The following is a 19,768-nucleotide window of genomic DNA, read 5'->3' as shown; positions in this document are numbered from 1 at the left end:
CAGAACATTCTCTGAATAACGAACGCTGGCGGGACATGATTATTTGTCCGTAAATGAGAAGTGTTCGTTACAGAGAGGTTACACAAATTTAGAATACTTACAGTCCGTGTAATATAAATTTAGAATACTTACTTTTCGTGTAATACAAATTAGAATACTTACAGTTCGTGTAGCAAATTTAAAATACTTACAGTTCGTGTAATAAAAATTAGAATACTTACACTTTGAGTAATACAAATTTAGAATACTTACGGTTCATGCAATACAAATTAGAATTCTTACAGTTCGTGTAATACAAATTTAGTATACTTACAGTTCGTGTACTACAAATTAGAATACTTCCAGTCAGAGGCGGCGTTAGATTTCGCGAGGCCCTAGGCGAGACCCTAAAGAGAGGCCCCGTAAAATAAACCGTCCCAGGCTGCATAAGTTCCAGGCGAAAATTGTACTGGTTACACAAGTTCCAGGCGAAGTATAACGTGTGTTTAACAACAGTTGCCACCCACAAGTTTTGGTTTCGGAAGTATCTGTTTGGGTTGTATAAGTTCTAGGCGAAACACAACATGTTCTTAATAATAACATGCAATATTTAAATACACTTAAGTAGAAATTCTTAATTCTCAATCTGTTTACACATACAAATACACTTAAGTAGAAACTTACCTTTACTCTATTTAATCATCCATCTTGTTGTCTCTCTTCCTACTGTTCTAGGGAAACGTTTTCAGCCAAGATCTTCCTAGTCCTTTTATACGAATAAGATTTATACAAACCAGTTTTTTTCTTAAAAGTCTTTCATTTCTTGTTGTTTTCCAAAATATCCTATTCACTTGTATTCCTATTCACTTTTTTTTTTTTTTGAAAAAGGAAGCTTTTTCTATATTATTTTAATAAGATGGCAAAATCACTTTCGAATATGCACTTTAGGGTTAAGATGTATGGAGTTGTGTTTTTCCACTTATATATTCAAAAGTAAATAATATTACATACATTAATCCAGAATAAAAAATATATGTACACAGTAATTACGAAGAAATATTTACATCGTAATTTCAACCAAATTAGATAAGTTTCCGTTCATTCAAGCATCATCATTTGGTTGTGTTAGCTTCACCTCATAGAATTCGTTATCATAATCCTTCGATTTTTCTTGTTTGACTTTTCTATTGTGGAGAATTTCTTCGACAGTTTTTGAGTATACTTTGAATTATAACAACAATATGTTTTTTTGTTGTTTTTTTGCTTTTTTTAAGTTGGGAGAACACCTTTGATTCTGTCTACAGAGATTCTTCAAATTATATTCATAAAGGATATTTAAAAGTTGCTAAACTTATCTAAATGAGAACTTTACGAAATTTCCTGCTGCTGAACACCTGGATCGCTTCTGTCATATCAATACTGCTAGATATGTCGTTTTCGATAGATAATATAACTAATGAAGAAAGTCTGTCCTGACTCATTGTCGACCGCAAATATATTTAATCAGTTTCAAACGCGAAAAACTTCTTTCTGTTGATGCTATCGACACAGGCATAGTCAGAATAACCCGCAAAGCCACTTTTAAATTAGGACACACTTCTCCTAACTTATTTTCTCCTATGTATTTCATAGCATTTTTAATATTACCACCACTGAAAACAGGACTGAACATTTTCAGTTCTTCAAATAGTTCAATACCATCCACATCTGACATATCGTGCGTTGAGAGAGCGATCTGAAGATATTTACAACTAGCCAGCAGTTCCTCTTCTGTCAGACTTTTAGAGAAGCAACAATATATAAAAATCCAAACATATCGTGATACTTCCTTAGCGCTTGAAATCGAGGTTCACAACTTTGTGCCAAAGTATCAATAACAACATAGAAATATTCAATTTTGAATTTGTCTTCACTTGATCGTATTACCTCATCCTGCACTTCGTATGTAAACATCCTTTTCTTTTTATGTATAACAACTTCTTTGGATTTTGACTTGATGCCAATACCACTCGCTAATTCACTTGCTGTGACCTGAACTGACTGAAAACCTTGATCTCTGTACGTCTGCAGCCACTGTTGAAAACCAGTCACATGCTTTAAAGCAACATCTATCTGGGAATCTACTCTTTGCCAAACTTTACTGATAGTGTTAATCTGTACCAAAATGTCATACCAAATAATAAGAGAAACAATGAATTCATAAGACCTTATTTCCTTGATGAGAGACTGACATTCACTTGCCACAAAACAGTTACTTGAGTTATCACTTAAACTTACTAAAAGCCTCACAAACACCTTTCAATTGGTATCTCACGGCTTTCACACTTTCCACTCTGCACTCCCACCTAGTTTCACACAAAAGTTTCAAAGTTACTTCGACCTTGGCTTTTAGAATTTTCCATCTAGCGCTTGAACCAGAGAACAAAGTAAAAAGTCTCTGTAAAATACCAAAGAATAATTTGGCTCCAATGCAAGAAGCTGCAGCATCTCCAAGTATTAAATTCCAGCTGTGAGCACCGCAAGGTACGAAGAAAGCTAGAGGGTTCAAGGTTTGAATCCTACATTTAACACCACTTTTTTCACCCTTCATATTGGCACCAGTGTCATACCTCTGCCCTCGACAATTATCAATTGATAAGCCACAACATTCTATATCTCTTAAAATGACGTCTGTGAGTTCTGCTACAGTAGTTTTCTCGACTGCTAGAACTACGGCAAAGTGTTCTTCAATGTCTCCCGTCGTTCTGTTTACGTATCTTAATATAACCGACATTTGTTCAGTTCGAGATATGTCCGTCGTATAGTCTACAATGATGGAAAAAAAATATTTGCTTTTCTTGACATTTTCGATGATTTTATTTTTTGTCTGTTTAGCTAGTAGATCTATTATTTCATTTTGGATGTTTTTACTAAGGTAATGATCTTTCACACTTTTGTTAAATACATTGCTTAGATGTTCTCGTAAAATAGGATTAAATTCTGCAACTTATTTAACTAAGTAGAAAAAATGACCACTCCTGTTCGCACTCAAATGTTCTTCATGTCCTCTGAATGCCATATTATGCGTCGCCAGATACTGAACTATTCAGATTAGTCTCTCTAGAATATCTCTTCAACGTTTCTTTTCTGCTTCCAGTTGCAATTTAGATAAAGAATCAACTGATCATAACCTCTTATCTAACTCCCAACACTTAAGAACACAGTCTATATAAGATGCACTAGACTCATGATTTCTAATAATTTTACTAAGATTTTTCCAGTCAGAACATCCTTCATTTGAACTCATTGCTGTAGTTCTGGGCTTAAATAGTCGACAAGAAAAACAGAAAACAGCGTCTTTGGACTCTGAGTAAATCAACCATCGACGATCTTGTTTTCCTCCATTACGCATGAAACGAGTATAATGAAATGAACTAAAATGCCGACCATCTTGATTTTTTTGGGGGGGAAAATCCTCTCTTTGAATACGAACTGAGCCTTTACGAAGAAGTTCAGTCCTTCCTACATCTCCTATAAACTCTGGCCAAGAGCCTGGATCACTTTCTATAACTAAGCTGATTTGAACAGGATCCGAGGTGTTAGATATATTTTCTTTAGTAACTTGTTCAATTTCATTTTCAATTTTATTTATCGTGATTAATTCACATCTTCTGGCTCAGACATGACTTCAAGATGGCTCTGAACTTGAACTTCAGACTCAACATCCATTTCCTGTTTGGGTTCAATTTTTAAGAATTTTTCATTGATCCTTTTAAGTTATCTTTCTCCTCCTTTCTCTTTGCTGCATTTTACCTTTAGCACTGCCGGATTTATACTTCCTACCTTTGTCCCGATCTCTTGAAGACACTTTTTCTGTTGGAAGAGGAACACAACACAATTCCATTATTAGGTTATATTAGGTTATTCCAAAATGAGTAAAATGAGTTAATAATGTGTGTGCAAGTAATTGTCACAGTAGTTCTGGAGATCTTTTGTTTCCCGGGCGGACGAACACGTGGATAGACATGGAAACTACAAAGGAATTTTGGTAAATCAGGCTCCTTAAACAGAAAATTTTATAAAGTACCCAAGCCTCTACTACTTAACTTTACTTCTTCCAAAATGAGTAATTAGGAAGGGAGTTTGATTTCGACTCCCCGACTCCTTAAATGCGCGTGCTTTATGTGCAGGTAGTTCCCGGTTCGATTTCTTACGTTGGATGCAAATCGTGTCCCACTTTAAGTAATAGTTTGGACCTCGTATAAACTCGCTGCTGAACAGAGATAGCAAACATAAATCAATATAACAATCCGACTCACTTGATTTTGGTACTGATGTTTGATAAATAATAGTTAACAAAATGGAACTTAGCATATGATAGTAAACAGAGTTGTAGAATCCATGGAAGTAGAGCTCATTGAAATAGATAATGCATTGATGATTTAAAATAGTGCCGAACAATACGAATAATGCATTAAATGTTGAGAATAATGCTTGGAGAGAAATTCATTAAATATTTTAAAATATTGCTTTAAGAATAATGCATTGAATATGCAGAATAATACTTTAAGAGAATGCATTAAATATTCAGAATAATGTTTAAGAGCAATGTATTAAATAGTCAGAATAATGCTTTAAGTGCAATGCATTACATAGTAAGAATAACGCTTTAAGAGCACTGGATTAAATATTCAGAATAATGCTTTAAGAGCAATGTATTAAATATTCAGAATAATGTTTAAGAGCAATGTATTAAATAGTCAGAATAATGCTTTAAGTGCAATGTATTAAATATTCAGAACAATGCTTTAAGAGAAATGCATTAAATAGTCAGAATAATGCCTTAAGTGCAATGCATTAAATATTCAGAATAACGATTTAAGAGCAATGTATTAAATATTCAGAATAATGCTTTAAGAGCAATGTATTAAATATTCAGAATAACGATTTAAGAGCAATGTATTAAATATTCAGAATAATGCTTTAAGAGCAATGTATTAAATATTCAGAATAATGCTTTAGAGTAGTGCACTAAATATTTTAGAATATTGCTTTAAGAATAATGCATTAAATATGTAGAATAATGCTTTAAAAGAATCCATTAAATATTCAGAATAATGCATTAAATATCTAAAATAATGCTTTAAGAATAATGAATTAAATATTCACAATAATGCTTTATGTATAAGGCATTGAATATTCAGAATAATGCTTGAAAATAATAACTGCCCTAGGTAGGATAGGTTACTAGTTTTCGACACATGAGTAGTGTTATTAGTGAGGATATGAAGTGCAAATGTGAAATAAAACAAGTATAGGATTAGCAAAACAAGCATTTAAAGAAGAAGAAAAGTCTATTTTGTGGGTCCCTCAAAAATAAAGAGTTAAGAGAAAGATTTGTAATAAAATGCTGTGGAGTATTGTGCTCTACGGGGGCGGAAATATGGACATTACACAAAAGCGATGAAAAATAGACGGTTAGCTTGTAGAATTTCCTAGAAGGTACGGTGGCAGGATAAAAGGGAGGAAGAAAGAGACTACGATTGCTGGACGGTACTAACGGAAACTCCTACTTGAAAACAGAGGTTAAATGCGAACCGTGTGCATAGAAATTTCTCGGTTTATGTGCTTATGATGATAACTTTCCTCAGCTGTGTCGCTGATACGTGGCTCGATCCTAATCTAGAGCTCAACAAAATCATTCGAAAGTTTAACCTCAGCTCTAAGTACAATTTTAAATTAAATTCATTTCAAAATTTTGGAAAGGGCATTTACTTCACGATTTCTTATTCACATATTGTAGTATATTCATACAAGTATTGACGTTTGTGGCAAATATAAGCATAAGCAGTAATTATGCTGAGATAAGAGCACATAACATATTTATCTCCATTAATTTTGAAACCAATAATAGCAAACTTGAAAAACCAGTTACTTAATTATAGAAAATGACTTTACAAAAATAGTGAACTTCATTGTTTTTTTTTTTTTTTTTTTGCATATTTATCTCAAAGGTAAAGACGGTTTCTGAGTGTTTTTTAAAAAGATAATTTCCGTGAAGTAGAAATGCATAATTTTTTACTTCATTTTCAGGATAATATTTCAAGTTAACTTTACTAACCAGCATGACAAAAGTAGCTGTTTCTATGGATACTACCGATTGCGAAGGAGCTTCAACGAAAGGTAATGGAAACTAGCATATTGTATATTTTTACAGACAATTATGTATAATATTTTGGGATAATGTTACATTTTTATCCTCTAGCTATCTGGATAGATGAAATATGCTGGAAGATGAACAGGTAACAATTGTAAGCTAATAAAAGATTAAAAAAATCCAAAGCAACGTTTACTCCATCGAAAAATATGCTTGTGAAATAGTTGTAGCTTCTTTTCTCATAAACACACGACTTACTACAGTGATTGGCTTTGTGCAAGCCTAAACCGAGTATTTACTTCATCCTAGAGCTGAATCAAGCTTCCAGTTGCAAACAAATTGTAAACGTTTTTATTTGACGAAAAAAATTGTAATCTTACGAGAAACTAACGAAGAATCCAGGTCAAGTCTTTCTCAAACCAAATTTTAAACTAAATGGAATATTTAATTAAAACATTAACAGCAGGCTCACTGCATAGTATTAATCTCAGACGGAGGTAAAACCAAAATAAAAACATAGAATATGACTAGTATTCTACTTGCAGTGCAATGCAACTACTATTAGGTGTCTATAAAACTTACATTTAGGTGGTCATATTTCATTTCAAACCTTTCTCGAAAAGATGGTTATAGCATATAACTGAAAGGAAGGTATACTGAGAAAAATCTGTTGTCCGGACAGCGGTACTGTACGCGAGAGATAGCATGAGCTATGAGAAGCGGGAGGTAGGAAGAACGCTGTCCGCTGCGAGGGTGACAGTGGAGAGGGAGCAGAGAGGGAAGGCTTTTTGGTAGTGTTTCTAACCCACGCCGATACTAACCTCGAACATAAGTAAAAACAATGAATAATAACTACTTACCGTAAGCGGGCCGCGGTGGCTCAGTGGTAGAGCGTTCATCTCTGGTGCTAGGGGTCTCGGGTTCAAACCCTGCTCCCGCCAAGTGAACTTTGTGGTGGACAAACACCGTGTGCGTGGGTTTTCTTGGGGTTCTCCCGTTTCCTCCCACTTTCTTCATTCCACTATTTCATTCATCTCTCATCATCGCCGTCTCCTTTAGCCTACCCGGCATAACCGTGTGACGTAAAACTCAAAAATTTCATTTCATTTCAACTACTTATCGTAACATATATATTATGATAGTCTTACCTAGTTATATTTATAAAGGTTCAATGAAGTTCATACAATCTATATCACCATCTTCGTCTTCCGTCTCGTTGTCACTTTCTTTTGAGGATCACTATTCCTGTGACTGTCCTCGGCTAAGTTTATTGTAATGTTTTCAGTAAGAACGTCTAACTGAGGTTCCATTTGCAAATATGCTTGTTCACATCTTCGTATCTTATCACACCTTGCATTCCACTCTTCCGCTGTTATCATTGTAAACTTCTCTTCGGCGAGTTTCATCGCATTGTTAATGGAAAAATTAGTGCTGCTTGCTGCTACATATTCTTTGACTGCAGCCCAAATAAACTCTATCGGGTTTAGATCAGGATGAAACGGGGACAAACGAAGAACTTAATTCAGCAAGAAGAGAATCTACTTTAAATGCCCTAAAACGAGCTTTATTGGCTTTCATTAAATTATAAAGTTCTGGTTTGTACATATCTTTTCTAAAAGAAATATAATGTCTTACAAACCAATCGATCATTACATCTTTACGAGATGGTGTCGGTGAAGGATCTAAATAGACATTTGTGATATGGTGCATTGTCTATCACAAAGAAATGAATTACTTGGCAAGTTAGGAATTAGCCGCGACTTCAACCACTTTTGATAGTTTTCATAATTCATGTCCTCGTTATAATCGGGAGCGTGGTGGCTCAGTGGTAGAGCGTTCACCGCCGGTGCTTGGGGTCCCTGGTTCAATCCCAGCTCGCGCCGTATGGACATTGTGGTGGACAAACATCGTGCTCGTGGGTTTTCTCGGGGTTCTTCCGTTTCCTCCCATTTTCTTTATTCCACCATTTCACTCATCTCTCATAATCACCGTCTCCTTTAGCCTAACCGGCATAAGCTTGGGACGTAAAACTTTAAAGATTTCCTTTTTCCTTGTGATAATCACAAGATTTCGTTCCAAATTTGAACATGGCTAACACGTCTAAAATAAAACCATTTTCTCCGCCAGCATACATGATTATTAAGCGTTATCCTTTAGAAATTGGTATGAATCAACCTGTATTATTCTTATCGCACCACAGGATTGTTTTGTGTACGATGAATGCAAGTATGTCTCATCCATGGGCGGTGATTAGGAGGGGCAGTTGCCAGTTGCCCCGCCCCTTTGTTTGAAGTGACCCCTTAATGTATATAGTTTGATTTGGAAATGTAAAGTGTTTGTATGTAGAAAAAAAAATGTGCCATATGGTAATCGCCGTTGCGTGAGTACGTATTGGTTATTTGTCTTCCCGTGAAGTTAAGAAAGCTACAGGAACTGCATTCAACAATATGCTTGTAGTATTTATTGTCTTATTTTCTAAGAGTAATAACATACATTTAATGGCATGTGGGGAATTGAAAATATAAGAAGTTGTTCATTAATCCCCAGTTTAAATATAACTTCTACGAAACAAGCCTCATTATTCATTACTATAATTATTATTATCCTTTCTAGTTATTTATTTATTTATGTATTTATTTTGCAGTTTGTTATTAAATAATCTAATCATACAATTTTCCCGGAATTTTAAAATGTTCATAAGCAATGAATCAAATCTCTTCTTACATTTTCGTTGTTTAAGAGTACAAAGGGCCAGTACTTACTTGTGTTGTTCTTGCCAATTTATTTAATATAATATGAAATACTGTATACGGTATTTTAACTGAAAAAGGTAGTATCTTATTAGTTACAACCTTTCACCAAACAAAGTGTTAGAAACAACCAGGAAAACTAACATTGATATACAAATATTCAGATTATGTCTTGTCCCCCACTTTTAAATTCCAATCGCCGCCACTGGTCTCATCCATGTAAATTATAGGGCAGTTCTGCCTTCTGTAATGATATATAGCTCGTAAATAAACCAATCTTTTTGACCGAAATTCATCTTTTTCAATAAGTATTGTTTTCACCCTTAATCCATATAAATCCTAAGGAACGGATTATTTTAGGTAAAGACCAAGTGCTTTCATTAAAATTAATATTTTCACTCGCAACAGTGATTTTACAGAAGGTCGTTGACCGTGAACAATATGCAATTCTTTAATTGTTCGACGAATAAAGCTTCAAATCTCCAAATTCTAGTTCACCGTTGTGGTAGTTAGCAACACTATTAGGGTTGCCTGTTCCTTCCAAGAGTGGTGGTTGCGGATTTCAAGGTCATAGCTCATGCTATCCCTCGCGTACAATATATTGTACAAATATACAGTATCCTTATATTTACTACAGAAATCAATACAGAGCATACGTTATCCATATGCTACATACGCACTGCCCTTATGCGTTACATTATGCCGCTGCAGGATGTCTGACATCTAAGAGTCTTCCGTATATTACATATATATACAGTACGTATGTTACACACGTCAGCTACATGTTACATACGTTCATCTGTATGTGAAATCCTGACCGAATATATACAGGTCTGTCGTTCGCACGGAAAGTACATTTATTCGAAACGGGATACGGAAAAAATCTCCCGGCTGAAACATCGCTGCCCAAAACCTCGCGGGGCCAAAACCTCGCCTCCGAAAATCTCGCGTGGTCAAAACCTCGCCGCCCAAAACCTCCCGGGACAAAATCTCTATAAGTATAAGAAATCGTAATAGAGAAACTAAAGAACTAAGATTTGACCCTAAGATAAGATAAGATGAGACAAAAATATATAAGGGTCTGTCTGGAAGGATTCATTTATTTCAAGGTATGCTTACACTCAAAATTCGTCGTCATAACGTCCTTGAGCATCAATACACCGTTGATAGTGCCCTGCCACTGATTGTAGCTTGCCTGGAATTCTTGAATAGGGACCCCTTCCAAAGCACTCATCATGGTACTTTAAAAATTTCCAATAATCCCAAAATGGTGCCCTTTTTCAAGCTGAACTCCAACCGGGTATATGCCCAGGGTGTATACCCTGGAGAGAGATTGGAGCAGCATTGCCACGGTTTCTTGTACCACACATTTTCTCATTATACAGTAACCAGTTTAACCTTGATCCAACGAAATACCGAAGCTCTATTGCCAAGCATGCGGTGAGAAATGTGCGTTTAGTGGGCGAATATTGCAGCATGATGATAAGGCTATTGTCCCATTAAGAATGTAAAACATGTCAGGCGAATCGACTCTCACATCACAGCGTTGGCAACTTTGGTGAAGGGAATGTAGCGCTGAAGCTCAAACTTCAATTCAGCTACCTTATACAATAATATTGTCGTCATGGAGAACTCTGGTGTTGGCCATCTCCACGCGGAACCTCCTTGCCTGAATGATAAGAGCTGTTGAAGGACAACATCTTTAGAACAGAAAAAGACGAAAAGCATTGATTTAATTTTCAATTCCCTCATTTGGGCCTAATTTTTCGAGAAGACTTACAAGGGATATATGCGAACCGTGACAGCTAAATTTTTATGAAAATTTGTACTCTGACTAATCGTTGATCGCTAATCATCGTTTTGATAGTCACTTGTCACTTGGTGCGGAAATGCCTTGTTTACCCGTTATATATAATACATATACTAAGCACTCTGGATGCTGTGGTTAACTCCCTACTGTACATTTGTTCCTTCTGCAGTTTTGTTAGTCTTGTTGTTGTACATTTGTCCGTTTCTCTGTACGGACTCATAATTTCTCAATTTTAGAGCCTCATATCTCACTTATTTGGCAACGCACCTTTTGCTTATTTTCTTTCACGTTGTATGCTAATTGATTTAATGCAATAAAATGTTATACGTTCCATTTGAAAAACTATAAGTTTGTGTTGGGATGACAACACTACTTGTGCGACACTACTGCCATGTTCTTCGTTACGTGTCCCCCTCCAGTATATATCAGGTTATCTGAACACATTTATCATTTTCTGCTTTTTTCTGGAGTTTTTGGGGTATAACTCTTCACAACCTCACCTGGTCACTGCTTGCTTTATGTAATATACATAGCGGGTAAACAAGGAATTACCGCACCGAGTGACAATCACCACGATGATTAGCGATCGACATTTAGTCAAGGTACCTATTTTCATAAATATCTAGCAGTCATGTTTCGTATACGTTCCTTGTTAGTAGTGTACCACCTTAGGGCTGCGTCACCGAAACATTAATGCTTCCAGGGAAATTATCATTCGTGTAGGGGTTCTGTACCATTGAATAAGTCTCTCAGAGCTTATTAGTTGAACACAAAACTTCCTCGCGTATTGCTGCTCAACACTACACTGCATTTTGATAATTACGCGATGCTCAAACATTTTTCCACTCAGCAAATGATCCACACACTGTAAATGCTCATTGCTAACTTACGTGTAATCGTTCTTTTAGCTAACATTTCCCACCAACCGTCCAGCTCATTAACCAATAACCTTCGGTCCTTCTGATTGTCCCAAGAAAATCAGTCTTGTTACCTTCCGAGCAGATCTTGTATAGGGTGTTTCAAAACAACACCGACAACATTTGGGAGGTGATTCCTGACACCCAAGATAAGGCAAAAAGTATAGACCAACCTCGGTGCACAAATGCTTCCTCGGTGGCTAATGTAAATGTGATACGTATAATTTTACTTTTCTTAATTGAAAATAGAGATGATAAATAAGAATAATTAAGGACAGTTGTCTGAGGATAATTGGAGGGTGGAAACAAACTATTAACTATATTAGGAAAAAATACGTGTTTTCTGCTATTATCAAACAAAAGCCGAGACTGTGGAAATGATTCTCTGTGTACTTTTTAATTATAATAATTTACGAGAAACGTATAAATGCAAGCTCCGTCCATTTAAAACTACTAGCTTGTCACTCAATATGATAAATTGAACATCAACATGATAAAATAATAATAATAATAATAATAATAATAATAATAATAATAATAATAATAATAATAATAATAATAATAATAATAAAAAGGAAACAAGAATTATAATATACTTTTGATGAGTTCAATGTATTATTATTAAAAACGGGCCCAATAAATTTCAATCTTCCGTACATGCATGGGATTATTTTGTCACTTGCTTATTTAGCAGCAATTATCAGAAAATTGTTTGTAATCAAGGCAAGATAATAACTGAAGGAGGGGATGCTCTGGAAATAGTGGGGGTGTAACAATTTGACGTGCCTAGGGCGCCGGGGAGGTCCTAAATAATCTGTAGCTTACAGAGGTCATATCTCCAACAACTTTAATGCTACATCGGGAGTACCGCAAGGATCAAACCTTGGACCTTTATTATTCCTCATCACTATCAATGACATAACTAAGCACATCAAGAAGTCGCATACTTTACTCTTTGCAGATGATTTAAAATTATATACTCAAATTAAATCACTTGAAGATTGTAAAAACCTCCAGGAAGACTTGGAAAATGTAAATCACTGGTGCCACGTGAATAAATTTAGTCTAAACATAACTAAATGTAAAGCTATTACATTTACTAGAAAAGGAAAATACATAAATTATGATTATACTATTGACGGTATAAATCTTTGTAGGTCGGAAACTGTTAAAGACCTTGGTGTTACCTTCGACCCAAAACTGACTTTCGCAAATCGCATTGAAACTATTGCAAACAATGCTTATAAGAGTCTTGGATTTGTTTGACGTGTAAGTAGAGACTTCCGTAGCTACATGACAATTTTGAAACTATGTTATTCGTATATCAGACCCCAACTGGAACACGCTTCTGTTATTTGGACTCCTCATAATGGAAAATATATCCAAATGATTGAAAGAGTACATTGCAAATTTTTGAGATTACTAATGTATATATATATATATATATATTAAAAAAAACTGGATTATACCCAGCATACATATCATACCCAGAACTTAAAAACAATTTTAATATACTGAAATTAGAACAACGTAGGTATGTTACTGATTTAGCTTTTCTACATAAAATAATAAACAATAAAATTGATTGCATAGAACTAAGCTCTAATTTATTTCTGCATGTTCCGACGTCTACAACGAGGTTGAGCAATAGTAGTACCATGTACTGTAAGAAAGCATGTACTGACATCCTGTATAAATCCCCTTTATGGAGAATGAGCTCTCACTACAATAATATTGAAGAAAAGTGTGAAATGATAGACATATTCAATATGTCTGAAAAATGTTTAGGAATAGAATTTGTAGTATGATGAGCTGAGTTAATTAATGAAACAATAAAAATTTATGTATGTTTTTCTTCTGTAAAAATAATGACATTTCACCATTATTGTAAACAAACATTGTAAATGGGCAGAACACCTGTTGTGCTGTTACAATAAATAAATAAATAAATAAATAAAACCGGCCCTGAATACAGTTATCAATATTAGTGCCTTAATGTGTTGCTACCACCATTTGAGTAGGATAATACTAACAGCACAGGGTGTATGTTGAAAGAACCTCATGGTGCAGTTCCTATTTCCCCGTTTATTTGTTCACTCTGCTGGTTCCTTAATACCACCGCGGAGCTATTTTCATACCATTCAATATCATCTCTGTCAAATCGGCTACGCCAGGCCTGTATTAACCGTAATACCTGACTCCTGGTGACCGAATAACGAACTAAAAACGTATTCATCCTGGGGCCATTGGCCTGTGTTAAAATTAAATTCTTTAACACTTTCATTTTTTGTTGTGTACCCAGCGTAATGTTCCTTTTTTATGTGCTTAAGTTTATTAAATCAGAATATCTCACTACAAGTTCTGTTATTTTGCAGAGAATGGAGTTACAGTTGATGAAGCTATTAATCTTACAGGTAAGTTTCTCATACATTTATTTTTTTTTAAAAAAAGTAATTAAACTGACTATCAGCAAAGTCCTAATGCGTTAGTATTGGATTTCGTTCACCTTTTGTAGCGAGAGTTGGAAAAAGAAATTCTACAGAGCTTTCAATAACAGTGACGAAAAAAGACTATACTAGATCAACGAAATTTACTTTCAAACACAATAATGATGATAATTACTCAGTAATTACTGAGTAATTGCTATAGATGGCTCGATAGCGAGAACAACTCTTCAGTGAGCTAGGGACAAAACGAAATATGAATGGTGTATGAACAATGAACGAATGAAATTACAGAGTCCAAACTCTCGCAGAAAAGTTGAACGAATCGACTTAATTTATTTCAGTCAATGATGATATTTATTTTTTGAATGAATTCTTTTAAACGTACTCAAGATTAAATCCACAGACTCACTCACAAATTTACTCATCAATGGATCTGGAAAACTGTTGAGTCTAGAAACTTTAAATTTTATACAAATATTCTTCTTGAACAGTAGGTTGTAGATAGATGGGTTTTGTGAAATGTGAATTCCAAGGAGATAAAGGAGAGCTTTAATGTCCTTCTTTGTATTTCATCTGACCTGAATCCTGAACTATAGGTAAGACGAAGTATTACGAGATGCTGCCCCTGAAAGGAAGGCCTTATATTCGTACTGAAAGAAGTACAAGTACAGTATGCACATGTGCTTTCATTGGCTGGAGCATTATCATGACGTAAAGTCTATGAGAGTATGTTATAATTGCGGTTTCCACGGATGAGATTCAGACGTGAAAAAGAACCTGTTGTAACGTAAACAGGAAGAAATGCAGAAATTAAAATTAAATGCCCCTCATTAAGTTCATTATACGAAATAAAATGATTATCCTTAAAATTTGTTCATAATAAAGATCACTATAGTGCTTGAAAGGTTTTTCGTCGTTCACCACACTCTAAAACTATTAACTGCAGAACTTTTAATTTTTGTATCAATATTCATCCTATATCCTAGGCTGACACTAAGATGGTATGTGACTCCTTAGGGTAGACACGAGGATGAGCGTTTACATAACTTATACAGGGTGAGGCAAAACATGGTAACATTAAATGGGGGTTCACTCATGTAAAATTACAAGGTAAAGATTTTGTTACAGGGTTCCAACTTTGCACCAATCCCGCTCAATGCACTTATGGAGTCTGTCCATTGTTGATTGTACGGCCCTCTGGGCCAATTGGGCGGGGATAGCACCAATGACGTGAGTGATGTGGTGCTTCAGGTCGTCCAAGTTGCTAAGTTTGCTGGCATACCCACAATCCTTGACCATGCCCCACAAACAAAAATCACATGATGCCAGGTCGGGGAAGGTGCTGGCCATGGGGGAGGACCACCTGTACCAATCAAACATTTACCGAACATGTCGTTCAGCTAATCCCGAACCATCTGACTGTAATGGGCAGAGGCGCCTTTTAGCTGAAAGTACCCGTGGTGGAGAATGGCAAGGGACGCGTTTTCTCCATGAACGCACTGAGCATGGCAAGGTAATTCTCTCCCCTGACGGTCTATTCTTCAAAAAAGAAGGGTCTAATCACTCCAAATTTCTACATTGCATACCAAACATTCACCTTTGGGGAGTCCCACATGTGCTCGCGAACTTCCTGCGAGTGCTTGGTCGCCCAGATCACACGACCGCCGATGTGGAATGATGCTTCGTTATAAAACATGAACAGAATATCCGGCTTCATGCGCACCATTTACAAGATAATTTGTGCAGCATTAACACGTGCCTGCTTGTCCGCGTTTGTGAGAGGCTGCACAATCTGCAAGGGTATGGCTTCGTTCCTAAATCACAGTGTAAAATTCTAACCACTGACCTTTGAAAAATGTCTGCGCGAGGAGTGGGTTGGGCTGGCCATCATCGCTCCCTGGACGAGAATGATGTTCATTTCAGTTCTGACAGACCTCTTTCTACCACTGTTTCTCTTGAACGGACCCTGTCTTTATAAACTTCTCGTAAACCTCACCAATTGTTAGACGCGAAGGTCTATCCCGTGCGGTCCACGACGTCAATTTCTCTTGTATTATCTTAGGGACTGAAAAACCTCCATCCAGGCAGCTATTTTCCCTCGTTCCTCAATGGAATATCGCTACGCCATGGTTTAAACTGCAAAACAAAAATAAAAGAACACCCATTTAATGTCAACATCTTTTGGCCTCACCGTGTACAAAAGTTGTATGAACAAGTATTTCAAAACCATTCAAAAAAAAAAAAGTATCTTTCAAGTATATTCCATAAACTTTATTCTTTCCGTGTGAAGAACGCTCATTGTCCTAGTATTTAGAGAAACATTAAATGATAAAAACAGGTTTCTAACTGATATGCTGTGGAACACTACAGCTTGCATGTTTCAAGTTGATCAGTCGTACTTGAACTTGAAACTACTTACAAGATTTCCGCTTTCACAGCAGGAAAATTGAAGCAAAATAAGTTGATAGCCATGTAGTTTTAAATGTTACAAGGTTTAAAGGAGAATTCATAGATGTGAAACAAGACATGCTCTTGCTTCCTAACTAGCAAACCGCACAAAGTTTCTACGTCAATTTAATCATCAGAGTTTTCAAATTCCAATCGCATCAAAATTTTCCCGCTGATTGGCATGAGATGTCCGGCTGTCTCATCAATGTATAAAGGTAACCAAAAAAGTTCTGTCGCTTTTTCACCCACAACTTTCGAACATCAAAATGTCACCTAAGATATACCTGGAAGAACAAAAATAGTTCCCATCAGCATCGACGAACTTCTGCTAACGTTCTGGAAGGCTATGGATTCCTTCGCGGTAGAATTTGGTGGTCCGTGAAGAGAAGAAGATATCAAGTGCATTTTGCACCTCTACTAGGGATTTTAATTGGCGTCCTCTAAGGTGACTGTCCATGGAATGGAACAAGTGATAATCGGACGGTGCAATGCCCGGGAAGTCTGGCGAATGCAAGGCGTAGAATGGTGTCCGGGTCATCCTGGCCACATGAGGCTTAGCGTTGTCCGGTAACAGGAGAACCCCTTTGCGATTCAGAAGTGCTGGCTTCAGAGTTTTGAGATTTTTCCTGAACACGGCTCAACTGCTGAAAGTACACAGTTGGTGTCCTGACCAGCTGGTAGCAGTTCCCAATGTACGACGCCCCGAGTAGTCCACAGGAGGACCTTCTTCTGGTAGGTGCTGCTTTCGGCTGTTTTGGAACAGAATTATGGGATACTAACCAATGAGACGCCGCGGAGTTTCGTACAGGACCTACTTCCCATCACATGTGAACACTCTGTCCAGAAATAGCTCCTTTCTTAGACGAGACAGAAAAAAATTGTCAAATCATGTGAGGCACATCGACCCAACTTGTAGTGCTTCCCAAGTTGATGGAGGTAATACCGAATGGTTTCTCCACTTACACTAGGGGCGCGGTGGCTCAGTGGTAGAGCGTTCACCTCCGGTGCTTGGGGTCCCTGGTTCGATCCCAGCTCGCGCCGTGTCAACTTTGTGGTGGACGAACACCGTGCTCGTGGGTTTTCTCGGGGTTCTCCCGTTTCCTCCCACATTTTTCATTCCACCATTTCACTCATCTCTCATCACCGTCTCCTTTAGCCTAACCGGCATAAACGTGGGACGTAAAACTGAAAGATTTCATTTCATTTTTTCCACTTACACTGACACTGAATTGTAGTCCCAGTTCCTCATATGTTTGGCCACTGTTCGCTTCAGTTACTGCCTGAAGATCTTCATTTTGTACGTGTGTCTCCGAGTGTTTCGTCACCGTCCTTAAATTTGTTGAAAGGGGGCGCGGTGGCTCAGTGGTAGAGCGTTCACCTCCGGTGCTTGGGGTCCCTGGTTCGGAGGAAACTAGTAAATATAGTAAATAACAAATCAAGAAGACAAAGAGGCAATCTTACTGACAAAATAGAAAATGGGAAAGAAAAGGATAAGAACGAGAAAGGACATAGTAGTGGGACAGGCAGACAAAGAGGGAGCTATAGTTATGATGGATAAAGTATGGTATGAAGAAAAACTTGGAGATCTGAAAGACGAGACATATGAAGATGTGGCGGAAAAAAGACAAGAAGAAGAGATAAAGAAAAAGATTATAGAGGACTGCAAAAAGAAACGGTTCAAGAGGTTAGTGAGAGAAGAAGGAAAGCTACCTAGGATGAAAGGATTTCCAAACATCCACAAAGAAGTGGTGAAGTAGAGGCCGGTGCTTAACTGCAGGAATAATATGTTAGAACTGTTGGTGAAAAAGCTTAAGAGGATAGCGGAGGTAGTGAGAGAAGGACAAGAAAGTAGGAGAGTAGAAAATACGCAAGAGGTTAAGAGGATGATAGATAAATTAGGAAGAAGAAATGAGAGCACAGTGCTATTTAGTGTGGATGTCAAGAGTATGTTCCCGAGCCTTAAGAGAGAAGAAATATTGAGAATAATAGAAGAGGAAATGAGTGAAAAGAGAATAGAAAATTGGGACAGTAAGAAGGTAAGAAAAGGATTAGAGGCAATGTGGGAGAATGGATACTGCATAATCAGAGACAGGATTGTTAAATTGAAGGAATGACTTAATATAGAACTGACTTAATATAGGAATAATATAGAAATGACTTAATTCGTTTTTGCCGTTATGTGGACGACTGTTTAGGAATATGGAAGGGAACGAAAAGGCAGCTGGAGAGATTCATAAGGGACGTGGAAGATGAAAAGAAAGGGATTAGACTAGAAAATGAAATAGAAGTAGACAAGGAGATAAACTATTTAGATATGAACATTAAGAAGTCGGAAGGGGAAGAGTTTATTACATCCTGGTACCAAAAAGAGTGTGCAGCGGGAGTGTATTGCCACAAACGAAGTAATGTGGATGAGGGTACAAAGAAGAATTTCATAAAAAGCATGGAAGAAAGAACAGGAGACCTAAACACAAATGAAGAACAGACGAAAACAGATTTAAAGAAGTTCTGGACACAGCTAAGGAGAAATGGATAGAACGAAGAGGATAAGATCACAAGAAACATAGAAAGAGAGAGAAAGAAAGAGGAAGAAGACAAGAACAAAAATGGTTTGGAATAGAAAGCCTAGACAAAGAAACAGAGAAGATAAAGAGAATGCTTCGGAAAGCAGGAATTAGGACGTACAGGAAAGGAGGAAGCAGAATAATTGAACTAGTAAGAAGAACCAAGAGAAAAGCAGTAGCGGACAAAGATCAAAGGAGAGTAATATATAGAGTATGATGCGCGGAGTGTAACAAAATTTACATAGAAGAAACAAAAAAGAAAATGCAAGAAAGGATTAAACAGCACCAGGATGATGTAAGATTGAAAATGGACAACAATGCGATATACAAGCATCACAAAGAGACAAACCACAGGATAGGGTAGGAAGGAGCAGAGGTCATAGAGGTAGAGAACAGTACTTTGGTGAGAAAATGGAAGGAAGCCAGGGAGATTATGAAGGCAGGAGACATGGTGATAAATTGGAATGCAGGATTCTCGATAAATAAAGAGTGGGAGAAGATCCAGCTTAAAGAAGAAGAAATGAAAAGGAAGAAGAAAGAAAGATGAAAAATTAATAAGGAAAATAAGGATAATTAGAGGACAGAATGTATCCAACGAAAAAAGTAAACTTTTAATTGGACACGTGTGCAGCTAAAAAGTGAAAGTGAAAGCCACACAAGTGTTACTTTTTAATGAAGGGGCGGAGCCTAATTAAAAATTGATCTCCGGAGAGTATA

At 36.7% G+C, this 19,768-nt stretch overlaps 1 protein-coding gene across 1 annotated transcript; it reads right to left on the bottom strand.

The window, feature by feature from the left end:
• Positions 1-1,752: 1,752 nt before the first annotated feature.
• Positions 1,753-3,862, bottom strand: LOC145661782 (uncharacterized). Its single transcript, XM_081727120.1, has 3 exons — positions 3,772-3,862; positions 2,294-2,784; positions 1,753-2,133 (listed from the first exon to the last, which is right to left on the bottom strand). The coding sequence occupies exons 1-3, from the start codon at positions 3,860-3,862 to the stop codon at positions 1,753-1,755; spliced, it is 963 nt and encodes a 320-aa protein (XP_081583246.1).
• Between the last annotated feature and the right edge of the window lie 15,906 nt (positions 3,863-19,768).

Source organism: Thermobia domestica, chromosome 10 (genome assembly GCF_964235325.1).
Source record: "Thermobia domestica chromosome 10, izTheDome1.hap1.1, whole genome shotgun sequence".
In the NCBI taxonomy this organism is placed as follows: domain Eukaryota; kingdom Metazoa; phylum Arthropoda; class Insecta; order Zygentoma; family Lepismatidae; genus Thermobia; species Thermobia domestica.
The sequence above is the reverse complement of the archived record's forward strand: the minus strand, read 5'-3'. Positions and strand labels throughout refer to the sequence as shown.